At 53.9% G+C, this 25,374-nt stretch overlaps 8 protein-coding genes across 8 annotated transcripts; 5 read left to right on the plus strand and 3 right to left on the minus strand.

Annotated features, from left to right (window-relative positions):
* Nucleotides 1-389: 389 nt before the first annotated feature.
* MAM_00006 (transcriptional activator spt7) lies at nucleotides 390-3,948 on the minus strand (the record flags this gene model as incomplete). Its single annotated transcript, XM_040818806.1, has 2 exons — nucleotides 390-2,767; nucleotides 2,850-3,948. 2 exons carry the CDS (start codon nucleotides 3,946-3,948, stop codon nucleotides 390-392), a joined length of 3,477 nt encoding a protein of 1,158 aa, XP_040682070.1.
* Nucleotides 3,949-5,412: 1,464 nt separating this feature from the next.
* MAM_00007 (VanZ-like protein) lies at nucleotides 5,413-6,107 on the plus strand (the record flags this gene model as incomplete). Its single annotated transcript, XM_040818807.1, has 2 exons — nucleotides 5,413-5,437; nucleotides 5,512-6,107. 2 exons carry the CDS (start codon nucleotides 5,413-5,415, stop codon nucleotides 6,105-6,107), a joined length of 621 nt encoding a protein of 206 aa, XP_040682071.1.
* A 980-nt stretch (nucleotides 6,108-7,087) lies between these two features.
* MAM_00008 (Prefoldin) lies at nucleotides 7,088-8,053 on the plus strand (the record flags this gene model as incomplete). Its single annotated transcript, XM_040818808.1, has 5 exons — nucleotides 7,088-7,119; nucleotides 7,189-7,317; nucleotides 7,419-7,530; nucleotides 7,741-7,866; nucleotides 7,928-8,053. The coding sequence occupies 5 exons, from the start codon at nucleotides 7,088-7,090 to the stop codon at nucleotides 8,051-8,053; spliced, it is 525 nt and encodes a 174-aa protein (XP_040682072.1).
* A 743-nt stretch (nucleotides 8,054-8,796) lies between these two features.
* On the plus strand, nucleotides 8,797-11,439 carry MAM_00009 (uncharacterized protein; the record flags this gene model as incomplete). The annotated part of the gene is made up of 1 exon (XM_040818809.1): nucleotides 8,797-11,439. The coding sequence occupies one exon, from the start codon at nucleotides 8,797-8,799 to the stop codon at nucleotides 11,437-11,439; it is 2,643 nt and encodes an 880-aa protein (XP_040682073.1).
* A 1,495-nt stretch (nucleotides 11,440-12,934) lies between these two features.
* Nucleotides 12,935-16,259, plus strand: MAM_00010 (carbohydrate-binding module family 19 protein; the record flags this gene model as incomplete). Its single annotated transcript, XM_040818810.1, has 3 exons — nucleotides 12,935-13,026; nucleotides 13,090-13,140; nucleotides 13,211-16,259. The coding sequence occupies 3 exons, from the start codon at nucleotides 12,935-12,937 to the stop codon at nucleotides 16,257-16,259; spliced, it is 3,192 nt and encodes a 1,063-aa protein (XP_040682074.1).
* A 607-nt stretch (nucleotides 16,260-16,866) lies between these two features.
* On the minus strand, nucleotides 16,867-18,327 carry MAM_00011 (protein-tyrosine phosphatase 2; the record flags this gene model as incomplete). Its single annotated transcript, XM_040818811.1, has 2 exons — nucleotides 16,867-17,915; nucleotides 17,979-18,327. The coding sequence occupies 2 exons, from the start codon at nucleotides 18,325-18,327 to the stop codon at nucleotides 16,867-16,869; spliced, it is 1,398 nt and encodes a 465-aa protein (XP_040682075.1).
* A 1,406-nt stretch (nucleotides 18,328-19,733) lies between these two features.
* MAM_00012 (rRNA processing protein) lies at nucleotides 19,734-21,554 on the minus strand (the record flags this gene model as incomplete). The annotated part of the gene is made up of 1 exon (XM_040818812.1): nucleotides 19,734-21,554. The coding sequence occupies one exon, from the start codon at nucleotides 21,552-21,554 to the stop codon at nucleotides 19,734-19,736; it is 1,821 nt and encodes a 606-aa protein (XP_040682076.1).
* A 208-nt stretch (nucleotides 21,555-21,762) lies between these two features.
* Nucleotides 21,763-24,669, plus strand: MAM_00013 (Sec34-like family protein; the record flags this gene model as incomplete). The annotated part of the gene is made up of 4 exons (XM_040818813.1): nucleotides 21,763-22,595; nucleotides 22,655-22,994; nucleotides 23,078-24,019; nucleotides 24,085-24,669. 4 exons carry the CDS (start codon nucleotides 21,763-21,765, stop codon nucleotides 24,667-24,669), a joined length of 2,700 nt encoding a protein of 899 aa, XP_040682077.1.
* Between the last annotated feature and the right edge of the window lie 705 nt (nucleotides 24,670-25,374).

Below are 25,374 nucleotides of genomic sequence, written 5' to 3' on the forward strand. Positions count from 1 at the left end.
CTCGTAGCAAAAAAAGACAGACAGACAGCCCTTGAAGCCCGTCCCTCATCCTTTTCCCCCCGCCCCCCCCCCCCCAAAAGGGCACAGCATTTCATGAGCCTTGGCTTCGCATATATATCCCTGCCTTGGCCGTAAATAGTAATAGTAATAATAATGATGATAAAATAAAATAAAATAATCCCACAATTGTCCAGCCGGTTTATCTTCATGGAGGATATTCAAACGGGCGACGACGCAGTCGCTATGTTACGTTCCCAAGCGAAACAGAGACTCCGCAAACATCATCTTGTATATATACACTTTTTCAGGGGGTAGTCTATACCCAAAAAAAAAAAGAAAAGAAAAGCAAAGAAAAGAAAAGAAACTCATGTGCTGCCATGCTGACGAGCCTACTGGGCGATGCTGTCTGGGCTCATCATGGCAATGTTATCATCCTTCTCCGTCTGACTTGCGCCACCTTGGCTTTGCATGCTGTCACTTCTTTCCATGCTCGCCGTGAGGGCAAGAAGAGCTGGGTTCGGCGGCGGAACGGGCGTGATTGTCATGGTTTTCTTCTTCGCTGGCGTCGTGTTGGTTATTCCTGTTCCAGCGTTGGGCCCCTTTTCGGGTGTCGCATTCGCCTTGGCTTCAGCTGCTGCCGCCGCCAGCTCCATCTTCTTCTTCTTCTTTGCCAGTGCTAGCTGTTCTCGTGGCGGCCGCTTCTGGGCCGAGATGATCTTGCCACTTGCCCCCAGGCGTGGACGAGGCTTGCGCTGCTTGACCGGCAAGTCTTCATCCTCGACCAGAGGTTGGTCTCCATTGGCGTGCAACTTGGCGAGGAAGAAGTTCTTAACCAGGCCGATTTCTTCCTGGATGCCGTCGTTTGTAACGGGCTCGGACGGCGGTAAAGCCTCAAATATATCTGCCGATATTGCGCCCGCCGTCTGCGTCTGCATCTGGTATTGGTTACGCACTCTGCTGTGAAGGAGGTGAAACGGAACCGAGAAAGAGTCGAGCCCCATCTCCTTGTCCAAGCCGAGGGCCTTGAAGCCAAAGAAGTCCTCGCCGAGATCATCAGCAAAGTCGCCGCTCATGAACTGGTCGCTACCATCCTTGAATGCTCCTACCCCGTCAGCTCCGGCATCCGTGGAGAGGGCAGGCCGTAGTAGATCAGTGAGATGCAGCTTCATGCGTTCATGGAGGACACCCAGTCTTGAGCCCAACCGGTCGACTTCATCCTTCGCATAAGATTCAAGTGACGCAACATCGTGACCGCTTTCTTCGAGCGCATGCAGAACAACTTCTTCGGGCGTGAATCGAGACCGCGTCTGGGGTCCTTCCAGACCTCGCACTGTTGTCTTTTCAGCCTCGCGATAAATGTTGAACGTTCTGACCAGCTTCTGGAAATAATCGGCAGCAATTCCGGTCAAGGTATCGATAGCGGACGGCTGTAACTCCTCGAAACCCGTGTGGTAGAGGATTTTGGCGACAGAACGCTTGAGAGCATCTTGACAGGTTTCCGAAGCCATTACAGGCCCGTCATCAGAGATGAAGTGTGGTTCGATATCTTGCTCGATGAAGGCCTCGGTGTTCGATTTGGGGAACTGGTTCGTGTACACCTGCGATTGGACCTGCATCTGCTTGATGACTGAGATTTTGGTCGCGAGTTTTCTGGTTTCTTGAATCTGACGGATGTTGTCATCCACCTTCTTCGTCAGCCGGCTCTTTGGCGCAACGAAGGAGCCGGGGGGCACAAGTCTGAGGAATGCCTCGTGCTGATTAATCGCATGTCCCTCTCCATCGTCAACCCACTGAAGATTGGGCTGGATATCAGGGATACTGGTCAGCGGATTGTAGTAGTCAGGCATGACCTGTTCTGTCTCTTCGTCAATGCCCTGGGCGAGCGTTTCTGAACCTTTGCTCGCCGATGAATCCTTTCCTGTCCCAGCCACGCTGCCCAGAGACGGGTGTGCGGCAATGCCCATAGTCTCAGCTTCCCTTTGATGCTTCAGAAACCAGCGCATGCCGCCTCGACTTCTCAAAAGCGCTGGGGCATCCATGTTCAGACGATTCTCCTTGAACAAGAAATGGCGCTCCTTCGCAGTTAGAGCTCGATCCTTCTTCGTGGTTTGTTTCCAAATCTTATACTCTTCGTCCTCATAAGCTTGTTCAGCAGCCTCACCAAACGCTTGATTCAGTGCCATGGTGCTCAGGCTTGGCCCGTCAATATCCATAGCATCAGCGTTGCTCGCAATACCGGAATGCCCATTCAATGCACCGGACGGAGTTATAGAACCAGCGATCGGTGGGGTCGAAAGCCCATTGCTCCCGTCAACTTCAGATCCCTCCCTCCCAGCTTTTCCGAGGAGTCCATTGAGTTGTAAAACTGGTTTTTGATCCACCACGGGCGTGTCCTCCTTTTGGTCAGTCGGGGCAGTGCGCGATTTGGCACCCTTTGTCGTGGCCTTTCGACCACGAGACGACATAATCGGCTCATCGTCAGAGTCGTCGCCACCGTCATCGTCGCCGCCATTCTGCTTCCTTCTCTCCTCTGCCTCCACTTCGGCCCGGGAGCGGACGGCGAGATCCGGGATGAGAGGAATAAGCTTCTCGGCCTCTTTCCTCATTCCATTAGCCATTCTACGGAGCGGACTGTTCATATCCTGGTTGTATTTTAAACAGTTGTCCCATATCAAGTTCAGATCCGCAACAAAATCCGTCTTTGATTTGTACGTCAGGGACTTGAGCTTTTTCGTCATTGAGCCAAGGTCCATTGGGTTTTTGATGACTGCAGCGGCAGATCACAGTCAGTTGCATGTCCAAAGTTATCAATGACGGCACTCGACCGGCCATTGAAAAAAAAAACTTACGGGTATAATAATCTGGCGCGTCCCTCTTGTTGACTCGCTGCAGGAAGGGGGTAGAGTATTCTGTGTGCGCCTTGAGTTCCGTCAAAACCTTCTCAAAAGCTTCGTATAACTCTTCCTGGTTGACATTTTCCTCGCTCGCCCACTTGCTTCGGTTTTTGCGAACCTCGTTCATGAGAAGTCGAAGCTCAGCATCCGAGGCTCTTACTTGGTCACGCTTCATGTCGATTCTGGCGATGAGATGTTTGAGGGTCAGGCTTGAAGCACCGAGATTCGCACTACTCAGGGAGCCTTGATTGCTTGAGTGGGCACCGCCGGCTCCATTGGCCTGATTGTTGTCCATCTCAGCTTGCAGCTGCTTTTCCGAATCTTCCAGTCGCTGCTGCTCGAGCATCGCCGTTCGATCGTTTTCCAGTGTGTAAATAATGGTGTGGAAGCTACGCCTCGCAGCTTCCTCGGTGGCCAACCTGGCCTCTTCCAAACTTTTGATGGCACCGTCGTTAATTTCCCCGGCCTTTGCCTTATTCTGCGACTCTTCGTAGCTAGATTTTAGCTTTTCTGCTAGTCTTCCTGGAGAGTTGAGCGAATGGACGGGGGAGCTGCCAGACTTGGAAGGGGACAACAGAGAGTTGGCGGCGACAGAGGCGGAGGAACCTTGCGCTTTCAGCGCAGGCGCAGGCGCAGCGGCTTCTTGATCTTCATCTTCATCGTCGTCATCATAGTCATCTTCATCAATGGCACGTTTGGCCTTTTTGTAGGGCGGTTCTTTGATGGGTTCGTGATCGGTGGTGGGGGGGAGCGTCACGGTAGGGGTAGGGGCACATCGCTTCAGCCCTGCAATCGCGTCGAGGTTATAAGAACCATCCTCGGCAAACAACAAGGCAATTTTGTCCTCGGTCTTGCGATACAAGTCGGCAAAAAGAGCGCGACGGGCTTCTTCTTCGATATCGACGGATGCCTCAGGCACCAACTCTGCCGTATTATTGTCGACGGGGGTCTGGGTACGCGCCGTTCCATCATCGAGAGGATTCAAAGACCTGGTACTGTTTGTATGGTGCAGAAGGGGAGATGGCCAAGCTGGCTGGCCGTTGGAAATGGACATGCTGGGCCCGTGGCGATGAAAGCGACAAGTTGGCGCGGTGTCGCCATGCGCGGTAGGATGCGCTCGCGTAGGGCCGAACTGGAAGGGATTGGAGCGGTTATAGCGGCATGGATCGAAAGAGCGGCATCGGTATAGATGGAGGATGGAATTTCGCGACAATCGAGATGGCGGCGGCGATGCTTTGATGGATCGCAACGGGTGCGATTTGTCTGCGGATCAAGAGGTGAGGTTGAGGATTCGGGGAGAGCGTAGTACCACACCCTTTCCCGAAGCGGGACTTTCTCCCAGGCTCACTACTTACTTTACGGTCTACCAAGCCTAGCACCGAGCGCTGCGCTGGGCACTTGAGCGCTCGGCGGCCACAAGCACGCACTAAAGGTGAACTGGTACTAGCCGGTCGCCCTGTCCGCGCCGCAAGTACCAAGGGCCGTCCCGCCGGCGGCAGCAGCATCGACGGAATCGCACATGCAAAGGAATTTAGACGAAATGGAACGACACGACAGAATGCACAAAAGGCCCAAATTTCACGCCTTCTACGATGCTGATGCGCCAGTTGCCAGGTTGTGCACATGTTGGACAAGCAAGTCCAGGTGCCCCGAACTGGTCAATCTCAGGTACCTTTCCCCCCCACTTTCGGTGTTTCCCCACGGCACGTACGAACGCGGGCGCCCGAAGCAAGGGAACGACGTCTCTTGATGCGCATCACGTGATGCCACGCAGGACCATCACCGCGAGCTCAGGCAGAGGCACCGAACTACGTATTGGCTGTCATTAGGCGACCTGTCCAATAGTGGAGTGTAAAGATGACAAGCTGCCATAGCGTGCCATGAATTCCAAAGGTGATTGAATGAATTGTCGGGCAAGCCTCGCTACGTCAACTTCAGGCATGGTCAAAGACGGCGTATGTGAGTGCAGAACGCAGGCAACCAGGGTCCAGAGCACAGCAACTCTACAAGTACGGAGTAGACCCGTGAGGAAAAGAAGAAGGAGAAAAAGAAAAAGGAAACAAAGCAGCCAAGCTTAATCGAGCTTAATAATCCTGCGGGCGCGCATAAATGTCAAGTCATGGGCCGCAATCAACTGAGTGGAACTAGGATGCTGCCCAGCGCCTGCCGATGCTGAGCCCGAGCCCGCTGGAATGCGCTGAGGCTCAACCTCGAAGGGGCCTGGCTCCACTCTGGCTCGTCCTACTTCCATCATCCCACACCCCAAAAACCATCTGGCTTGACTTCAACGTTACCAGCCTCAATTCAGAATTTTGGAATCTTCACTGTGCCTGTGTTTCCCGATCGAGCGCTATCATCCCAAGCTTTACGAAGGCCCGCGTCAACTTGCGCCTTGTACCCGCGACGCCTTGGCCGTTTCCGTATATTGCGCAAGCTGGCCTTGTTCCCTTCATATACCACACTGCCTGCGGTCGCTTGATTTACGCTCTGGTCAGCCTCGTTTGACGCATCTAGCGCCATGCGGATACGTCTGCCTTTTGCAGGTAGTCCCTCGCAAAACTTCACTGATCCCTAGGACGATCAGGCACAAACTTGTTAACATGCGTGCTCCTTCTAGGTGTCTTCCTGTTCCTTTTATTGATATCAGGGTATGCCGGCCTCAGCAAGCTCCAGCTCGGACACTTTGTCAACGACAAAGTCTTGCACGCCGGGACCTTCTTCCTGCTTACCGTTGTATTCTACTGGATTGTCGACACCAATCGCCGCCGAACCCTAAACACGACGTTGGTTGTTTGCACTCTATGCCTCGGCGTAGGATCAGAGTTTCTGCAGAGCTTCCTTCCCAATGATCGCGACTTTGACCTCTTCGATATCGTGGCGAACATGGTTGGCAGCTTGGCTGGTTTGGGGTTGTGCTCGTGGTACCACAAGCGCATGTTGGAGCGTAAGAGGCAGAGAAAATCGTACAATCCCGTTCCAGGAGAGGATGTCGAAGACGTGGAATTGGGCGAGGGCCACGAGAGTGGCATTGTCGATGCTGGCCCGTCTAGAGTACGGACATTGGAGGAAGAGGTGGATAACTGGGATGAAAATGCTCCGGATGACTGGGCCGAGGGAGATGTGCCGGAGACGCTAGCCCCGTCTGCCGTCAAGAGTAAAGAACCTGACACGATTGACACGGACATTGGCGATGCAAAGAAGCGAACGGACTAGTTTCTCGTATCTGGGCGTTCAATGAAACGAGGATCTACTTTCTGGTATGGATGTGGGTAGGAAAATGCTACCGCGAGGCTTGGCGTTAAATGCATGGGATAAGGTTTCAGTCAGCGAGTTCTGATAATGTGTGTACGAATCAACACAACTTAACTTTTTTGGAGCCTTTCAACTCCATTGCTTCCCCCCCCCCCCCCCCCCACCTTGAATATGGGTTCACTCATTGGTTTATTAACCTGCATAGGGGGCAGTAAGATGAAGGCTCGAAAAATAGGTACCTCCCGGGGAGATGCCACATGGAAGCGCACTTGGTGGCCAGAACAGGCTCCCCAAAGTACGTCCCAGATGACTTCATGTCTGTATTATCCATACTATTCGATTCTACACTCGTTTTTACCTCGCTATTGAGCCCAGATGCCCTCAAGGAGAATCGTGTAAAGATTTTAGAGCAGCCAGAAATAAATGTTAAGACATGCTCTGATGGGCGCGGTATCGGGAGTTCCGCAGCGACAGCCAATGAATACACGATGTTATTATTCAGGGCATATCTTTCAGTTTCAAGACTCCTTCTCTCGTTCGAGGCTTGAATGGTATCCCCTTTCGACTTCTATGCCATATCAGTCAGGAATCAAAATCTGCATCTCACTGAGGTCGGCTGAAGCTCTATATCAACAGCGAATGCTTGCTTAAGTTCCCCGGGTCAGCTGGCTTTATGCAGTTGAGCATTCATGAACTAATTCATCAGTTCCACGGCGCAACTGATGCCGGTGATAGACAAATGTATTAAAAGCGGAGCTCTTGGGGATGCTAGATAAAAGCATGCATCTATAAAATGTGGTTCACCATCGGTGAGGGACGAGGCTACCCCACCTTGATTTGATCACCTCGGTGAGTTGCCCACTGACCCAAAGGCTGCCCGTCGCAAGTGGGCAGCTCCCAAGCTCCAAAACTTGTCCTGCACTGGAGACAGCCGACAAAAGATGGCAACCGCAGGCAGGGCGCCAGCGTCAGTGTAAGTCCCCAGGTTGTCTTGGCGCGCCCGTAATCCAGCCGTATGTACTGAAATAGCCTCATGGTCTAGCGGCAACGATGGGACCGCTACCAACCCGCGCGGTATTCCCTACGCTCCTTTCGTGGACAGGGTCGAGGACTACGTCGCCGCCCGAGAGGATGTCGAGCCCACACTACGAAGCTTCCAGGAGATGATATCGTGAGTCAACTCGCTGTTCCGAAGAGCACGGTGCCTGGTATATCGAGGCAGCTGCCAATTCAAGTTGGAGGAGAGCCATCAGTAACATCGACGCCCTGCAGGAAGTATCAGTTTATGGAAATGAATCTCCAGAGGCGGATGGCAGGTCTGAAAGACAAGATACCCGAGATCCAAAAAACACTGGATACAGTTAACTTCTTGAAGCTCCGCAAGGTATGGAATTGAAACTCAAATAAGTCTTTGGGGTAGCCTGACGCGGCGGCGATGCAGGACGAAACTGAACCCATAGAAGCGACATTCGAGCTCAACGAAACATTATATTCAAGAGCGAACATCCCGGCAACTAGCGAGGTTTATATTTGGCTGGGGGTGCGCACATTATACGACTGCAACGGTATCAATCAAAGCTGATAATGACCTCAGGCCAATGTGATGCTTTCATACACTACGGACGAGGCTGAGGCTCTGTTGAGCTCAAAATTGGCCACTGCGAGAACAAGTTTAACGCACTGCGAGGAGGATTTGGATTTCTTACGGGAGCAGATCACGGTAAGTGTCAATACTTGTTTCCAATCTACTACTAGCGCACTCAGCCTAATCGACCACTCAGACCATGGAAGTTGCGACAGCAAGAGTTTATAATTGGGAAGTAGTACAAAAGCGTAAAGACAAACCAGGTGAGGAGGACAAGGGAGCCAAGGGCCAGTCTGGTGAGAAGACCACGCCTGGCCTTTAACTAGGGTTCGTCAAGATTCGTCGTCAAGCTTGGAAAACACTGGCGAGGAAAGAAAGGCACTGGATGATATATATCGTTGTATCTATACCAAGGTGAAAATAAAAACGACTGCAAAAATTCAGAGTATTCCTCTCAAGATCCCTGAGTTCCACTCCGTAATGTCGAGAAAAAAAATAGACCAACGTAATTGTGGAGAACCGATGTTAGCATGTGCCCCAGGTTCCGTGCAAGGGTGCGAATATCTTTCTTGCTTCATCCAACCATTCGATGTTTTTACTACACGACGCATCTCGGGTGACCACACCAACAATGCTCCTTCAATTGCGAAATTATGAGGAGGCATGCTGAGAAATGTCTCGAAGGAGCTTGGCCGACGGCGGCGCCTGCCACCCCGAGCGCTTCAGCAGGCTGTCGTATGTCTAAGTTTCGCCACATTTGCTAGTGAAGTTGAAAGCTAATCAAGTCTGTGTCCAATGCAGTTCTTCAGTCGCTCGATTTCCCAACATTTTCGCCTGCATGCTGTCGGCGCAGCTGTAGCACATAGTATGCCATCTGCGAAATCCACGCCTGACGCGAATCTGGTGGGCGTCCGCCCAAAGATCAGGACGGCAATGGGGCACCCAAACCAAAGCAGCTTGCAACATGCGATGTTGGACAGGTCGAGACGTCGCAATCGCCTTGGCGGTACGAGGCCTCGTCATCAATCAAATGTGCGGAACCCTACAGAACAATTACTAGATGGCATGTCTTCCAGACGGCTACTTGAGAAAGTCCTTGGAGGAAACCCATTTGCGGACCTTTGGAGGAAACGAATCGCCAAGTCTCGAGTGATAAGATTACCTATCCTTGTCTTACAAGAGGCCTTGCGGCAGCAAGAGATTCAGTCGGCAAGCAACAGCACATTGCTGAAATTGCTTCCGACGCCCAAAGAGTACAGAATCATGCTTCGACACCCGTTTCTGGCAGGTCATACGCCTAAAGCTATCGAACGATACGTGTATATTTTACGGGGCCGAAACGATGATGAGAGGTGCGAGAGATATATGGAGGACCCAACGTCGATTCCGTTGTTCATATTTCACTTCCTTGTCCGTCAATCTTCCGGTATTAGCGATGCGGTCACGTTGCAGAGAATGATCGAGTCTTCACGCGCCTATTACGAGAACGAAAGAGCGAGGAGCGTGGTTCTGGAGAATAGCCGCCAAGACACTAGAGACAGACCAGAAAAGATGCTGGATACCAAACAAACAAACTTCAGCTTAACTATGCAACTATTAGTTCATCATTGCCACCGCCTAGAGCCAAGATTTGTTGTGAAGTTGGCCGATTCGGCTGCAAGGTACATTGAGAACATTTCGATTTCTGCTACAGGAGGCATAAAAGTATACATAACCCAATGCGACCTTTTCAACGAGTGCTTGCAGATTTTACGACCTCAGTCACGCTTCCAAATGGCCCAAAGAGCCACACCGAATGCTTATTTCTGGGAGGCGCAAAGAATTCTCCTGTCCATGTCAGCAGGTCTGTCGAAACCCTTGCTTGTCGATAGGGCTGGATTTCGGGCGATTCGAGAAGTGTTATCAGGCCAGCCCAAGAACCATGCAGAGGTCTACAGCGCAGCCCGCCATGCTCCAAGCTGGCCTCCCTATTTGCAGCCAGGTCACGGAATGGATGAACGCACGGAGCCAGAAGACAACTGGAGCCGCGCTGTAAGTGCGGGCATGCTCATGCAAGAGGCTGGATTTGCCAAAGAAGAGGCCGACGATGCGGTGGACATATTACAAGGTATGAAGCAGGATGGAAGTCCAACCATTCAACAGAGAGCCATGATCTCGAAAAGGCGAATAATTGGAGTGTGGGAGGCATCTATCCGTGCCACGCGAAACGCTGAAGAAGCGTGGGATCGGTTCCGCAACCCACCGAAACATGGAATGAAGCCAGGTTTGGAGCATTATTCGGCCATGTTTGAGAAGCTCGTGCTGCGAGAAGTTGAGCCCGACGGCCGGATATCGCCCGGTGACAAAGCCTTGAACTTTTCTACGCAACATGAGGCTAATCTGACAGAGTTTGAAAGAGCACGCTTGCGCCCGCCCAGTATATCTGAGCTCTACCAGCGTATGAGACTCCATGGCATCCAGCCTGACGGCCCCTGTCTTCGTATTCTAGTCGCCAATGCCGCGTCTTTGGAGATAGCTCACCAATATTTACGTGACAGTCCCGACAAGAGTCAAATTATTCGAAACCTGACTGCCGAAGAGCCGGATGCCGTGGGTCTGAGAATGGTTCCGATAGCGTTATTCGCAGCATATCTCCAAGCATGCTTGCGAGTGGAAGGGCGGCACGCTGGTAATCAACTTAAACGTGTTATTCGCCTCGCTGAATCAAGGCTGGGTAACAGGCAATGCCGGTGGGCGCCTTTTATATGGGGTAACATTCTGAAGGAACTGTCGCAACACCACCATGCTCTGAGGATCTCGCTGCATCAACAATTTGCTTTGATGTTGAGAGTGACGGATACAATCGAGAGGGTAGACGGACTTCATCTGTCCACATTTGCTCAATTCCACAAAGGTGTTCGAAAAGCGGTACGACGACAGCTTCATAATCTACTCTCCGAGGACGTTGACACGGACAGTTTTGCAAAGAGCCCGTTCGCGCAAGCGCTCTTCCACCAGGCGCGGGTGGCAAGCGTGGACAGTACGCACCCGCGGCAGAGTCTGGTGCATGGGGAACCAGGAGGGGAGGATTCTTCCTCCACGACGGCGGGAGCTGCATTGGCACTCGTTCAGGAAATCAGGACGCGGATAAAATACATGTTCTGGACACTGGCGCGGAAGGAGCGGCACACCCAAGCGTATCTTGACGGATGTCGAGTAGCACCGCTAGACGCCATGAATACTCGACGGGATGTGGCCCGAAGTGACCACGCCCATGACTACATGCTGACGCTGGGATATTTGGGGGACTTTGAAGAAATGGGACGGCTGCTGGAGTGGCTGGTACAACAATGGGGTCAATTCAACGTGGTATCGGCCATGAATGAGATGGATGAGGCTCCGCCACATGCAAACTTTTTTGAGACGCTGTGCGTCTTCCGATTGGTTGCAGAGCCGATTCTCGGAAATGACAGAGTGTCGTCGCTCCTACACGTGGTGGCAGATTCCGGGCTGAATTGGACATGGCCAGACGACGAGGCCGTGAAAGCATATGCCGAAGTGCACCACGATGAATCCGTCAACACCTTGAGGCGAGCAATAGACTTGTCTCGCGATGGAAACCAAGGTTCTCGGCACCCAGCGAGCTTGAGCTACGGTTCGGAGGGGGAGTGGAAGCAGAGGAAGAGGATGACGATGACGACGACGATGACGATGGGAACGGGAGCATGACACATCAAGCATGAATCCGAGGCGGCCTTTGCGCGGCCGTGTAGGACGAAGCTGAGAGGCATGATGGCCTGTACATAGCCATGTATATACTCGAGGTATGCAACCTACACCAGGGGACCGGTAGTTTGACGCAGAGAGTGCACCGTGTGCCGTGGTTCAGCCCTTGCACCTGCACTCACTCTGCGGGAGACAAGGGAAGCTTGCTTGCTTCCGCTTCCCGATAGATGATAGGCCGCCACAAGCGCGCGGCAGGCTGCCCCAGGTCAGCGCCGTGGGCGGAGGGTGATTGGCCATGGGCCATGGCCGACTGGTTGCCAACTTTAGAAACATTCTGCGCCTCTCTGCCAACCGCCAACCACACGATCCATGGTCCCATCAACCCGAAACCCGAAGCTGCAGATGTCCCTTGCCCACGACGGAGCCGCGCGCGCATACTACATCATACGTGGATATTCATCTTGCCCAGTATCTCGTCCGGTCCGTCCCATTCCCCACTCCCACACTCCCACACGTCGGCTCTACCCCATGCTGCGTACTGCCGCGTCTCGCAGGGACGCTCTCCCGGCTTCAGCTTGCCGTCTCCCGCAAGACATTGGCCATGAATTGCCCAGACGACGGTAGTTCCAGAGTCGCCATGACCCCCGTGTCCTGGGGGTCAGGCCGCGGGCCGCAGGTTCCTCTCATTCAACCTGCTTGCTTGGGCCAGCCTCGCTGACGCAGATGGACCAAGATGCCGGAGAAGATGAACCGGCGCCACGGTTTCTCGGACGCACGCGTGCAGAATACAAAATGGGAGCACAGCGTCGATGGCCCTTGTCTCTCCTTGCACCGGCTCTCGTTTCCTTGTTGTCCTGTCGTCATTCTTTGTTGGATTCGACATTCGACTTGGCCAGTTGCTTGGTTGAGCTTCACAGCATCTCTCACGCGAAAGCAATAGTTTTTTTGCCTTTCACTCACTCACTGGTCGTTGTCTCTCTCTCTCATCACTTGTTTCCCTTGTCTGGCTTGCGTCCGCTTCGGCTTCTGCGGTTTCCCCTTCGTGTGCGAGATTGCTGGCCTATTGTTTCGCTGTTTCGCTTTATGTTCTGGTGCTGCTCTGCTCGCCTCTCATTGTTGCAACCAGGGCTCTAAGATTTGGTTGCTCCATTGACTGTATGGAATTATTCTTTTTTTTTTTTCCTCCTTCTTCTCCTTCCTGGGAGAACTGTTGTGTTTCTACAGTTGTAGTTGTGGCTTGGCTTGATTTGTCACGGAACAAAACAATAGCAGTTGAGCGCCATCTCGCGCCTGGTGATTTATTTTCCTCATTTTATTTTTCGATATCAGGTTTTTCATATTTTTCTGATCGCTACGGTCTCGGGAGACTCGTGGGTAATTTCCTTCAAGTGCGCGTCGACCTGAGTTTGACAGAAACAAGTTGTCTGACAGAAGAGAGACAGAAAGAGAGGGAGACAGACACACACACAGAGAGAGAGAGGGGCCGAGAGTAAGAGGCATGCGCTTCAAAGTGTATATCGCTGCGGCGACGTACCTGCTTTTGAATTCAGAAACCGCTCAGGCTGGTCCTGTTAGACGGGCACATAATGTGTATGTTTAGCAGTTGAACCAGGAAGTTCGTGTCTGGTGATGGTTGGAACTGACAGGCGGTAGAATTCCCCGTGATGAGACAAGTATCCCGACAGGCGCGCCTGATCCGAACAGGTATGATGGAGGAAGCAGCCGGGACGATACGACATGTTGGAGTGTCGTGAAGCTAACTTTTGAGTTGTAGGGCTACTGCGCCCACGGGCGTGCCGCAAGCATCGACCCCGGGACCGAATTTGGAGTCGGGGATTCCATACATGTCTGCTTCGTCGCACGCGTCATCGCATACCGGGACGGGGTCTGCGGTTCATTCAGGACAGGCGTCGAATACCCCTACTACACATGCTCTCGAGGTTGCCCTTGCAACTGGGCCTCCTACGGCGATGCTTGGGCTGGCACAGACGACGCATGGTGCTGCTGCTGGGGCGTCAGATGCCGCCGCCGGGGGCTCGACTTTGTCTGGCGGTGATCATGGTGCTGTTGAGTCTACGAGTGCAGCACCTCCCATGTCTACGATTGGCACATCTCCATCTGGGCTTGTTGGTACGGGACCGGGAACCGTGCCTGGTAGCACGGAACAAAGTACTGCAGTTGGTGCCTCGACGAGCATACTCGGTGTAGCACCAACAAGTGCAATCGGTTCGCCTCCAACTGGTGCCGCCGTCACGTCGAGTGTATTTTTGACATCTTCCCGGGGTATGCTTGAGACATCTGCATCGAGTGGACTTGGCACAGAACCGACAACTGCAGTTGGTTCATCTTCAACTACTGTCCTCGGTGGTGCTTCAAAAACATTACTCGGTACAGAGTCAACCACTCCAGCTGGGGTAGCTCCAACGACTTTGATCAGTGCAGATTCAACAACTACAAGTGGTGCGACACCAACGACTACTGTCGCTACAGTACCGACGACCATTGTCCCTATTCCCACGGCGGGAGCATCGATGACAGCTGGTGGTGTGGCTGATGCTCCGGCGTTGCTATCGCACACCTCTACTTTGCCAACGTCATATGGTCTCAGTCAGACAACAACCACGCCCAGAGCTGTCACAACATCAAGTACGAAAATTGTCTTTGAGACGAGCTTCGGGGCCGTCCCAACCACGGATGCCTCGTCTGTTCTAGGCTCACCCACAGCTGCTGATCCCAGTTCCGGCAAACACACAAGCACAGCCGGCCCATCCTCTCCAATCTCGGCCACAACAAACATTTCTGGTTTAGGCGCGTCTACAACTATTTTGGATCCATTCACTCAGTCATCATCTGCGGTAGGCGCTCCGGGCTCTGGGACAGGTACAACTCCCGCGATGGAGACCATGACTGGGCAGCCGCATTCCAACACGGGACCAAAGACGACGCCCATCGGGACCTCACATCCATTCTCTGCAAACACGACTGGTACGCTGCCGGCTATGAGTGGAGGGAATCCAACAACAGCTCTTGCGGCGTCCCTCGCCCCTCCGCCAACCGCAGATCATAACGGCCCCACGACGACTTTGGGATCGTCTGCAGCCGCTTCTGACGTACAGTTCTTCACCGGGCCTGAGAACAAGCCAACCGATTTGAGGCCATCTACGAGCTCTACTACGTCGTCTGCTCCGCATAATGACCAGACAGGTAGCAATATACCTAATTTGACAACAACGGGACCTTCACAGGCAGTTTCGACAATGTCGATTCCCACATCTCCTTCTTTGCAAACCAGCAACACAGGTGATGCCTCAAATCCTGCGAGGTTGCCAATCACATCTCTCCCAGGACTCGCAACACCATCATCTACCTCTTCTCGACCATCGCCGCACACTGAGCAGCAGGAGCCACAGTCGAAGGCCCTGGCCACATCATCGCCCACAATGACAGGCGTCGTGACTCCCACCGGCCAACCGAACTCCAAAGTCCCAACCGCAATCTTCAGCTTCCCAACTGCCACTTCATCTGTCCCCGCGTCCGTCTACGCGTCCAACCTCGCGCAGGCCAAATCCCTCAACCGCCTCTATTCCACGCTGACACGCCAATCTTCCTGTGTGGGGAGCCAAGCGGCCTGTATATCCGGCCAAGTGGGCTCGTGCAGCAACGGGGCATTTGTTCTCGACGCCTGTGCTCAGGGAGAAAAGTGCTATGCGTTGCCCATGACCAACGTCAGGGGTGCAAAGATAGGCTGTTATGATCCTGCGTATGCCCAAGGCATTCTTGGGCCGGAGCAGAGCATTGAGCCCCAACGCACTGGATCCCACAGCAGCAGACCCCAAGGCGGCATGCTTACTACGTTTATAACCGAGACCAAGACACCGGTTGTTACACGTACGCAAGTTGTTACCGTCAAGTTGAAGCCGTCCACGTCCACACCTGCACTTGTTCCGACCCCCCAGCCAGAAGTCGGTGGCCCTCTGGGAGCCCAATCCCAGTCGCAGCTGGTACCGACTACATCCTCGCCCTCGATGCCAACATTAGAGTCAGCGTCGACGCCACCGTCAAAATCAATAGAATATAACCCCCCGGCTCCTGCTCAATCAGCAGCAGCAACAACAACAACAACAACCCCAAACCCATCCCCCTTTCCAGAAACTACCACACCACTGCTGCAATCACCGGCAAGAGCACCAGAATCCTCCCCTGAGACGACAACTACTCACCATCTACCACCAGCAGCAACGACATCCAACCCATCTGCTTTTTCAGAAACAACCACGCCACTGCCGCAATCACCGTCCTCCCCTGAGACGACAACTACTCACCATCTTCCACCAGCAGCAACGACATCCAACCCATCTGCCTTTTCAGAAACAACCACGCCGCTACCGCAATCACCGTCCTCCCCTGAGACAACAACTACCCATCATCTACCACCAGCAGCAACGACATCCAACCCTTTCCCTCACACGACCCCATCCTCAACCCAGCCAACCCAGGTAGTCATCACGCAAACCTTCAACAAACCCACGACGTCGATCCCGCCACCAAACCCCACCAAACTGTTCCTGATTCCCCTCGGCGACGACAAAACAGCAGCCCTCCCCAGCGCGCCAGCCGCCGTAACAAGGAAAATCGAAGGTCCCGACACCGACGCGTTAACAACGACTACCGTTAATAACGGCACGCCCACTGTGTCGGTCTTCTTGACCGTCACAGTGACCAAGGTGCAGAAGGAGACAGTCACGGCGACAGCTCCCAGTCAACTTGGAAAAAGGAGCGTTTTCGCCCGTCGACCAAACGACCAGGCACGACGTGTAATTTGACCATGGCACACGACGGGTGTGGAAAACCAAAAACGAGGCTGAAAACCAGCCTGCTTACTGTTTATATGGGTGGTGAATACTTGGTTCTGTATGTAATTTTTCGTACTTTAAAGACGCATATAGATAGTTTTCCTTCAGAAGAGCAATCAACTTTTGGTACGTGGTACGTGTTTTTGGATTCGAAACAGAGCTAGTGCCTACAGACCCCTTGTTGCGTGGCAGAACAAGGACACCACATCACCGCAAGCACTCGTCTTCTCGGCGTCGAATGTACTGGCAAAATCTGGGGGACACCGCGCCGCGCAAGTCATCAGAAACGAGCACACGAAACGCGGCGCAAGGCTCCGCTGGAAGCGAAAAGTGATGGAATTGCCAAAACCAGTGTCTATAAAACCGTATTCCCATGACCAAAAAAAGAACCCGCATCCAATGCTCCACCCAAAGCAGTCACGCCTCAACACAGGTAGGTAGGATGCCGCCGCGTGTGTGGATCCGGCGCAAAAAAGTCGCTCCTCCCTGATGCTACACATGACCCCCGAAACGCCACAAATGCCATGCCCTCTTCACACAAAAGTTGCCCGCGCCTGGCACCCCCCGAAATCTACCCTCACGCAGAGTCGGAGCCGTCACGTGCAGAGGAGAGACCTGCCACCTCTAGCCTCTTGGCCGCGGGCTCGCTGTTCCCGGTGTGGTCCGCGTCGTGGCCATCCAGCGCGCCGACGCCGTACTTGACCTGCCACAGCTTCCTGGTCGCCTCGTACAGGAACCGGTATTGCATCTCGGACTGCACCATGCTGCACCGTTGCTGCCTGAGGTTCTCGACAGTGTCGTAGATGACGTCGGGCATGCTCTTGTAGTTTGCCTCCGTGGCCTCCAGCTTGCCGCCGTCCAACGCCCGCATTAGGTGCTCCAGGGAGATGAAGGTGCCGGTGCGGCCCACGCCAGCGCTGCAGTGGATGATGCGGGGGTTAGAGGGCTCCGTGTGATGTCGAGAAATGGCCATGAGCTCGAAGAAATTGTCCATGTCGTCGACTGTGGGGACCCCGAAGTCGGGCCAGCGCGTGTATAGCAGGTGCCACACGGTCCGCGGCTCCGCTTCCCCCTGGACGTGAAGCAGCAGTTTCCGCTTCTCGATGGCGCCGTTCGCAAGCTCTTCCAGAGAGTGGAATGTAAGCCGCGCGCGCCAGTCGTCTTTCCAAACATTGTCCTCGTTCAGGTTCCACGTCGCGTTGTCCTTGGTGTCGGGAAAGTATTGGTGGCATTTGACGGCTCCGCCTTCCACCATGCTCGTGAGCTGGATAATGACGGCGGGGGATGCCGTCTGCTCGGCCACCATTCGCCAAACGTAGTTGAGAGACGGCAGCGTCGGGCCCTGCATGGCAATATATCGCAATGGCGGCTGGGAGTCGTCCCCCGGGGGCTCGAGGACTACCGTTGACGCGTTGACGTAGTCGAACTCGTGTTCGGGCACTTGGAGCTTCACGCGGTTGTAATTAAAAGGCTTAATGTTGAAGTATCGGTCCATGATTCCTCTTTGCGGGCCGTCGGTCTGCTTGAAGAAACCCCACCTCGAGTTGGCGGCGGAATCGGGTCGAGCGGCTTGGAGGGCGCGATTGCGATCAGCCCAGGTGAGCTCTTGGAACTTGACTTGGATGCCTTGAAAGAACCGTCAGCAAACGAGGTGGCCGGGGCGCCGGGCAGTCAGAGAGGAGCACAAACCGTGCGTAGAGGTGTTGAGGAATGCTGGCATGACCGGCCGAGGTCGGTTCTTAGCGGACGAGCCGTCGACCATGGTAGACCGGGTTGCCACGCCATCCTGGCTGAAGACGGCGACGACGGGCGAAACCGACGGCCGGGGAGCTGGAGAGTGCGTTCTCGCGCGCTTAGCATTCACACGCCATTTGAGGCTCCGCAAAGGCGAGTTTTTCATGGCGGCCTTTTGCGGCGAAGGCTGGCTTGCGGGTTCGGTGGCCAAGTTGCTCTCGCCGGTGTCGCTGCTGGTGCGGTCGACAGACGTTTCGATGGCCGGGGGTTTCGGTTTTCGCCGCAGTCGGGGCAGTCTATCCATATTCTGTATTGCGTCGTGACGGCGGCTGACGGTGGTTCCGAAAGCGGTGATTTGTGATGATGCTTGACAGACGCAGAGACTGCAACAGGAGTCACAAGGGCGGGCGCACGTATGGTGGTTCGCACCGAGGAGGATGACGCAGCCGCCGGACAGGGGATGTAGGCAAGCTAAGACGAGCGAGAGATGCTGCAAGAGGATGTTTTCGAAGACGCCGGCCCGCAAGGCGAGAAGAAACAAAGAGAGAGGTTGATAAAGAAAGGGAGGAGAGACCGAAGTCAGCAGGAATGGAACAACCAGGTCAGGCTCCCTCCAGCCAGCAGAGAGGACCGGTGATGGACGTTGAAGAAGATCAGGTCGGCCAAGTTTGGGTCTGGTCTGGTGTGGTGCAGGTTGCTGTCGCGTGCAGGTGGCCACGCGGGCAACAGGTGGCCGAGCCGAGGGAACAGCCGGCGGTGGGTCGCCAGGTGTCAACTTCTGGATAACGACGACGATAGGTATTGATTATTATTTCGTCGTGCCCTTCATCCCAAGCCAGCTACCCCCGGTGCCGTTCAAACTGCTGGTTGCCGGAGAGGCTGAGACGGGCTCGCCTCGGTCTCTCTCGGCCTGGTCTCGGCTTGGCCTTGGTCTGCGGCCAGGACCTGGGAGGCAGGTGCGACTCGCTGGAGTCTTGGCGTGCGCGACGTGCGTGCACATCGAGAACCTCCTTAGCTGCAAGGTTGATTGACGGCTAATGCCGCATCTGTTCGGCTGCGTCCTGATGTCACCGACTCGGCAATGGCCCTCTCCGTTGCAGCAAGACGCCGCTTGTCCTCTAGCCTTCGGCTTTGAATGCTCCAGATCAAACTATTTCCGTCCTGATAATTTTGCACTGTGCCGTAGCCCATCGCCTTCTGCACCCACGCATCCATCCGCCCTTCTCTCCGCTGACAGCACGACATCCTAGCCTATCTGCTGCTATTCTTAGGTTCGTCGTGTTCTACATCAAATGCGCTCTGCTCTGATCTGTGTGTGACGGCATGCTAACAGGGAGAGACTACTTGTAAATGCATGTCACTTAAATGCTGTCTGCTTCACTTGTCACATGGTCAACTCGGCGTCCGCTTCCCCAAACTTGAAACACACACATGTAACTACAAGGTAGCCGAGAGTAGTAATGGAAAACCACAGCCTATTTTTATCCACGGCAACGGCAGCAACAGCCCACCGTGTCATGTACGTCTCTGTGAACATTATAACTATTATGAATGAGGAGGGGAACTCTGTGTCCAAAAATACACTTGGCCCGATAAACCATTGACCGTACGAGTAAATGACTCCGTCGACCGAGACCCGGTGTTGTACAAGGGGTATACTATCAAAACGACAACTTCTTGTCATCCATCTCTTACCGGCGTTGTGCCGTTTTATACCGCCGAATACACACCGGTAACCAGCCGACCGCATTCCACCTTTTGCTCCAGCGTGACCTTGCGGCCCCTTCCACCCTCGCCTATACGGACCGTCTGTTTTGGAGTTAGGCAGAGGCGATGTACTTCTCCCTCCCTTCCTCTGTTTGCATCGCCCTCGCCGCCGTCCAAGGGTCCGATATATGTTGGCGTATTCATATTGGTCCTTTTTCCGGTGCCCAGCTGGTAGTATTCATTGCCGCCCCAGAACAAAACATCAGCACCCCAGTTCGTCTCATTTTCCGTTCCCTTACTTGACGTGTCCGTTTTCGTAATGTTGTCCATCACTGCAGCGCAGTGCGTGCTTCCAACGCTGAGTGCCTTCAACTTTATCGGCACGTTCTTATTTGTCTCCTCGTCAAACTCAAAGAGAGACGAAAGCGCTTTGATCTTTGCAGGCGCGGTAGAAACGTGAGTCCACTTGCCAGTACCTAGCGTGCCTGCAACACCCTGGCCACAAGCCCACAGATCCGACGTCGTTCCTGGCATCCGCTTGGCTGGAGCCATGCTCTGAGATTCACTCGCCGCAGTGGGCGCGCCCGCATCAACCGTGAAGAAGGTGTTGTCGCCTCCGGCTTTGATAGATGTGACCCTCGGTACCATTCCTGAGGCAGCATACAACTTGTCGACAGAAACCATGGCTGGAGTAGTCGCGTAGGGCAAGCCAGAGTCGATGGTGAATCCGAGCTGGCCGAATGTGTTGTCACCAAACGAGAAGATTCTGCCAAGCTTGTCCAAAATCACCGAATGACGGTCTCCTGCAGCAATAGCCGTCGCTTCGAAGCCCTTTAGCGACAGGAGTTCATGAGGCTGGTCGTACGGGCCTTTCGGTCGGGTCTCCCAAGTAAGGCCTGCAATTCCCAGCTGGCCCTTGGACGGATACGCGATAGCGCTGGAGGCAGCAGTGAAGACGCGTCCCTTCGAGGTCAACATGATGCAGTGCTCAAGTCCGCTGCTGATGTCAGTAATCCTCTCGCCCCAGCTCAGGCCACTTGGTGTGAGATTGCGGAAATTGACGGCTTCCTTGCCGGCAGAGCTCCATAACGACCAGGAGCTCTTTTGCCTAGTCTCTTTCACACCGCCTTCCAGGTCGTCCCTTGATGATGGAATCGAGTATACGTCACCGTTTCGGGACAGGGCAATGATGCGATCATTGGATACTTGGATCTTGGCTAGATCCTTGCCCGTAAGTGTAGTCACCGGCCTCGGGTCACTGCCTGAAAAGCCCAGTCCCCATTGAATCAAGTCGCCCTTCTCATTTACGGCAGCCCCGAAACTCCGAGTGAGCTTCAAGTCCCTGAGAATTTGGTCGTTGAAGAAGGAGATTCGCCGGGGAAGCTTGACGTACTTCTCGTTGGAGTCCTGGTCGATCACCTTGCCGCTGTTTGAACCCCAGGCATAGACTCCCGGACGCTCCCAGCTATTCTTGACTTGCAAGTGCTGAGAGCTGATGATATCCCTGTTATCTTCCTTGGACACGGCTTTCTTGCGGGACTTTTCAAACTTTGGTTGGGCTCGGGAGGGCTCGATGGATGCCTCGTCGGGTGAGAAACTCTCCTTGAGCTTGGGATAGTAGTAGGCTCCCGCAGCTGCCAGCCCGAAAACACCAGCATAAACGGCTGCCTGCGCGAAAGCATTTCCGCCATGCCTACGACTTCTGTCTTGAGAAGTGCCGCTGTTATATCGTGGCCATTGACGCCGGGCAGTGAAACCTTGCTGGGATGACCATCGAACATGGCCATGGCCAGCCCGTCTGAGCGCCACTCTGCAAGAATTCATGGCCGAATTATTTGTGGTAAGCGTGGGAGGGGGGCGGTGAGAACTGGATCGATGCGAGGGGCAGATGACTGAAAAAACCAAATACCAGATTCCGATCGAGCCGCAGCAGGCGAAGCAAGCTCCGGGACAGGTCAATGAGAGCCCGTCTCGAGCAGTCTGGAGGTGATGATGAGTGAATGAATGAAGCCAATAAGCAGTTCAATCATCGATGATCGTTCGGTCTTGTGGCCCGTGCGCCCCCACAATCAACGCCGCCGCTGCCGCCACCGACGGCCAAATCCTTCGGCTCCTACAACAAGTCACCACTGTCACCTCCCCGATTACGCAGCAGCACGGGGCCCACCACGACTGGCCAGCCCACTGCAAGGGCGCTGGCCGGCCGCTGGTTCGGTGGCTCCTCGGTGGACGGAGCAACTGCTTCCGGCTGCAAGCGTTCCGCGCCGCCAACTGGCCGGTTGACCACATGCGAAGCGACGAGATCGAGCAGCCCACCTTGAGCTCCAGGCACTTTACCGCCCGTTTCGTTAGAGCTTCCGCCCGCCATGTACGAAGACTCGTGGTACAGCTTTGTGCCCGAAGTATCGAGGAAGCCTGCTGCACCGGCTCACTCCCAAAGTCACCGACGAAAGGAGTCTCTTCTTCAGCAGCCAAATGTTGGTGTTCCCTGCCTGCACACGTCCTCGTCGTCGAGCTGGTTGTGGTTCATCAGAACAGCTTACAGCTATCGCAGGGCGACGTCAAGGAAGAACGGACCGGACGGCTAGAAAATGTTTTTGAAGAGCCAGAAGACTCCGATACCCCTCCGGAGCCGACTGTAATCCGCCGTGCCGCCTCATACACAGACTTTTACCATGTCTTTCGAGCGCAATTGACAAAGGATGGCCAACTGCGGCGCAAGAAAAAGCCGGACAAGAAGGACAAGGCGTGGGAAGTGTTGTTGTTGGCGGGAGGGGACGAACCCGATCAGAAGTACTCGACACCCGAACCACTTGACCAGGCATTTGAGAAGCGACTTTTGGAGGAAAGTCAACTGGAATATCTGTATGGAATCGACTGCCTAGAACCGCCGGTGCCTACGCTCGACCTCTGACAAATCCCAGATTGTATTGTGATCAGCTCACCCTGACGGAACGCCATCTCGACGGTCTCATCAGTGATGCCGATGCCGCCTTGACGCTCCTGACGTCTCTCTCGGACTCGTTCCAATCAGTTGACGCGCAGACCACGACGTTTCAGGCCCGGTGTGAAGGTCTCCTCAAAGAGCAAAAACGTTTGGAGGCACTCGCGAACGAAGTGGGAACCGATTTACACTATTACCTGTACCTGGACACTGCAACTCGTCGGCTCAACGCTCCCGGCGCTAGTCGACTTGTCGACGGCGACGAATTTGGCGAAATAATTGACACCATAGACTCTTGTATAGACTTTATGAACCGCCACGTAAGTCTAGCTGCGAGTCGCTCGCTTCTGCTATGATTGCACGTATGATTTGTGAGCTCACGAGACGACTGACATATTTGTAGGAGACATATCGGGAACGCGACACGTACTTGGCACGATACAGTGCGCTCCTCACCAAAGCCCTGCACCTGTTGGATCATGGCTTTTCCACTCGTCTGGACAAATTGTCTTCAGAGATCGCTCGTCAGATTGTCGGGGCAACATCGGACTCTGCTCGCCATGCTTTGGCGTACGGTCGCTTTGCCGAGATGATCACGGACACGTACTCACTGCTGCCCAACGTACAGCGAGTTGTACGGCATGCCTACGACCAGTACGGCAGAGCCTTGGAGTCCTCGACAGAGACTGCTGTTTATGCTGATTCAACCACAAACATGTTCCGTACCTATCTAAATACGAGGGACCGAGATTTGAAAGCAATCACCCAACGCGATTTGGAAGAGTATCAAAAGGCAGTCAAAAGCCTCTCGGTCGAAACAGCATCCCGCAACTATATTAAACAGCTTTTTGAGCGAATTCATCACGAGGACGCCTTGTTTTTGAAAATCTTCGGCATAGAACCAACGTGGAACACAGCAACAACATCCGCTTTCCAAGCTCTCAAAGGAATCAACACTGCAATGGTCCACCCATGCCACATCGCACCACTAGGGAGCAACATCCAAAGCGTTCTCCAAACAGCCAAGTTGGAATCGGTGTGCAGCGTTGTAGGGTGGTTGGCAAATGAATACTCCGTCTCCGAGCAAGACGAAGAAGAGTCTCAGTCCGAACGAAAACACCGCGAGTATGCCGCGAGATTGCTCGTGGATCATCTCTGGCCATTTACAGACAACGCCTTTGATGCGGAGATCACAAGGTCCATTTCCAAAGCCACCCTGCACGACGGCGACTTGAAAATCGGCCCAGTCGTGGACGGCGTTGCTTCGTCAAATGCCTACCCGCTCGTCAAGAAAGCTGTCGAGCTGCTGTCCAAGTTTGACCAAGCAATTCCCAAGGAACGCTCGGTGAGTTGGCACCGGCGCCCTTTGACCATGACAAGTGACCACGCGAATAACACATGCGTCTCTAGTCCAAGAATAGCGCTGTCGTGTTCAAAATCGTCCGCGAGACCATCCGAGTGCTCCAGCGAGCTGAGGCGAGAATTCAGTCACTCAAGTCGAGCACGGATCCTGATCTATTCATGGTGAAGAATCTTCTCATCGTCAAGAACGAACTAGTTTCCCTCGAAATAGGCGACATCCGAAGTCACCCCCAATCTATGCAGCACTTTGGTCAGATATGGGACACGTTGAGCCCGGCAAACTGGCTAAGCTTCTTCGGCAGTATCCTCGGAGGCTCGATCTGGTCCAGAGGCACGCCATCCGTAACAGCCAAAACGCTCACGGCGGAGGACATGGGTGAGCAATTGGACGAGCTGCTCCGGCAATCAATCTATGCATTCACGAAACGTTGGGCGACGCTGATCAACGACTCGGCAAATCGCAAACCCGGGGTCAAACCAATCGCCAAGATAGAGGCCGAGCTGGAGTCTATTCTTGATACAGCATTCAGTAATCAGCCCGAAGTGATTGCCAAGCTCAAGGAGGCCATTAAGCTCAATGCGCAGGCGCAAAACGACGCAAAAGATGAGAAACGAGGTGTGAAGCGGTATTGAGTCTGGGAATTGGGCGGTTATTTCTACGTCGCAGTGCCAAGGCACCAGAGAAGCCACTGGTCACGACACGTCGATAATGGTGAATGGGGCCAAACACGATGGTATTTTTCGTAATGACCGGCGAGTACGTACCTCCACTCAATGTACTGTACACGAGACAAGTCGTGCGGTGCGTTCACCAGTACACATTCTTCAGAAAGATACACATCAAGACGTGCACCGACTGCCTGCCATGGTGCTGCCCAGCGTAAAACAAAGTGAAGCCAAGCCATCCGATGCATACGCACACGCGAGACGGGGTGGGACACGGCGCGTATAACAAACCTCGGTATCAGGCATTCGAAATGACGCCTTTCAATTAGCTAGGAGGACAGGCAAATCCCATGGGAGCGGCCGGTCTGGCGCAGAATACATTCCAATGCTGCCCTACTCACAAAGTATTCGCCGACATGCCCGAAGCATGGGTTGCCGATAGTATTGCATCGCGCGCCATAGCCTAGTACCTGCCGTTGTTGGATGCTTTTTTCGTCCCCTATTGTAGCCGGCTTGCTAACTGATTTGAAACTTGTTGGATTGAGGCTTGACGGCGAATTTTGACTGAAGAAATAAAAGATCTTTCAAACATGAAATACCTTGATCAATGGCGCGATGACTCACTCATTGACACGAGCAAAAGGCTTCACAATGCCAAAACCCGATTCGGGA

This window comes from Metarhizium album (assembly GCF_000804445.1).
Source record: "Metarhizium album ARSEF 1941 chromosome Unknown scaffold_1, whole genome shotgun sequence".
NCBI lineage: Eukaryota > Fungi > Ascomycota > Sordariomycetes > Hypocreales > Clavicipitaceae > Metarhizium > Metarhizium album.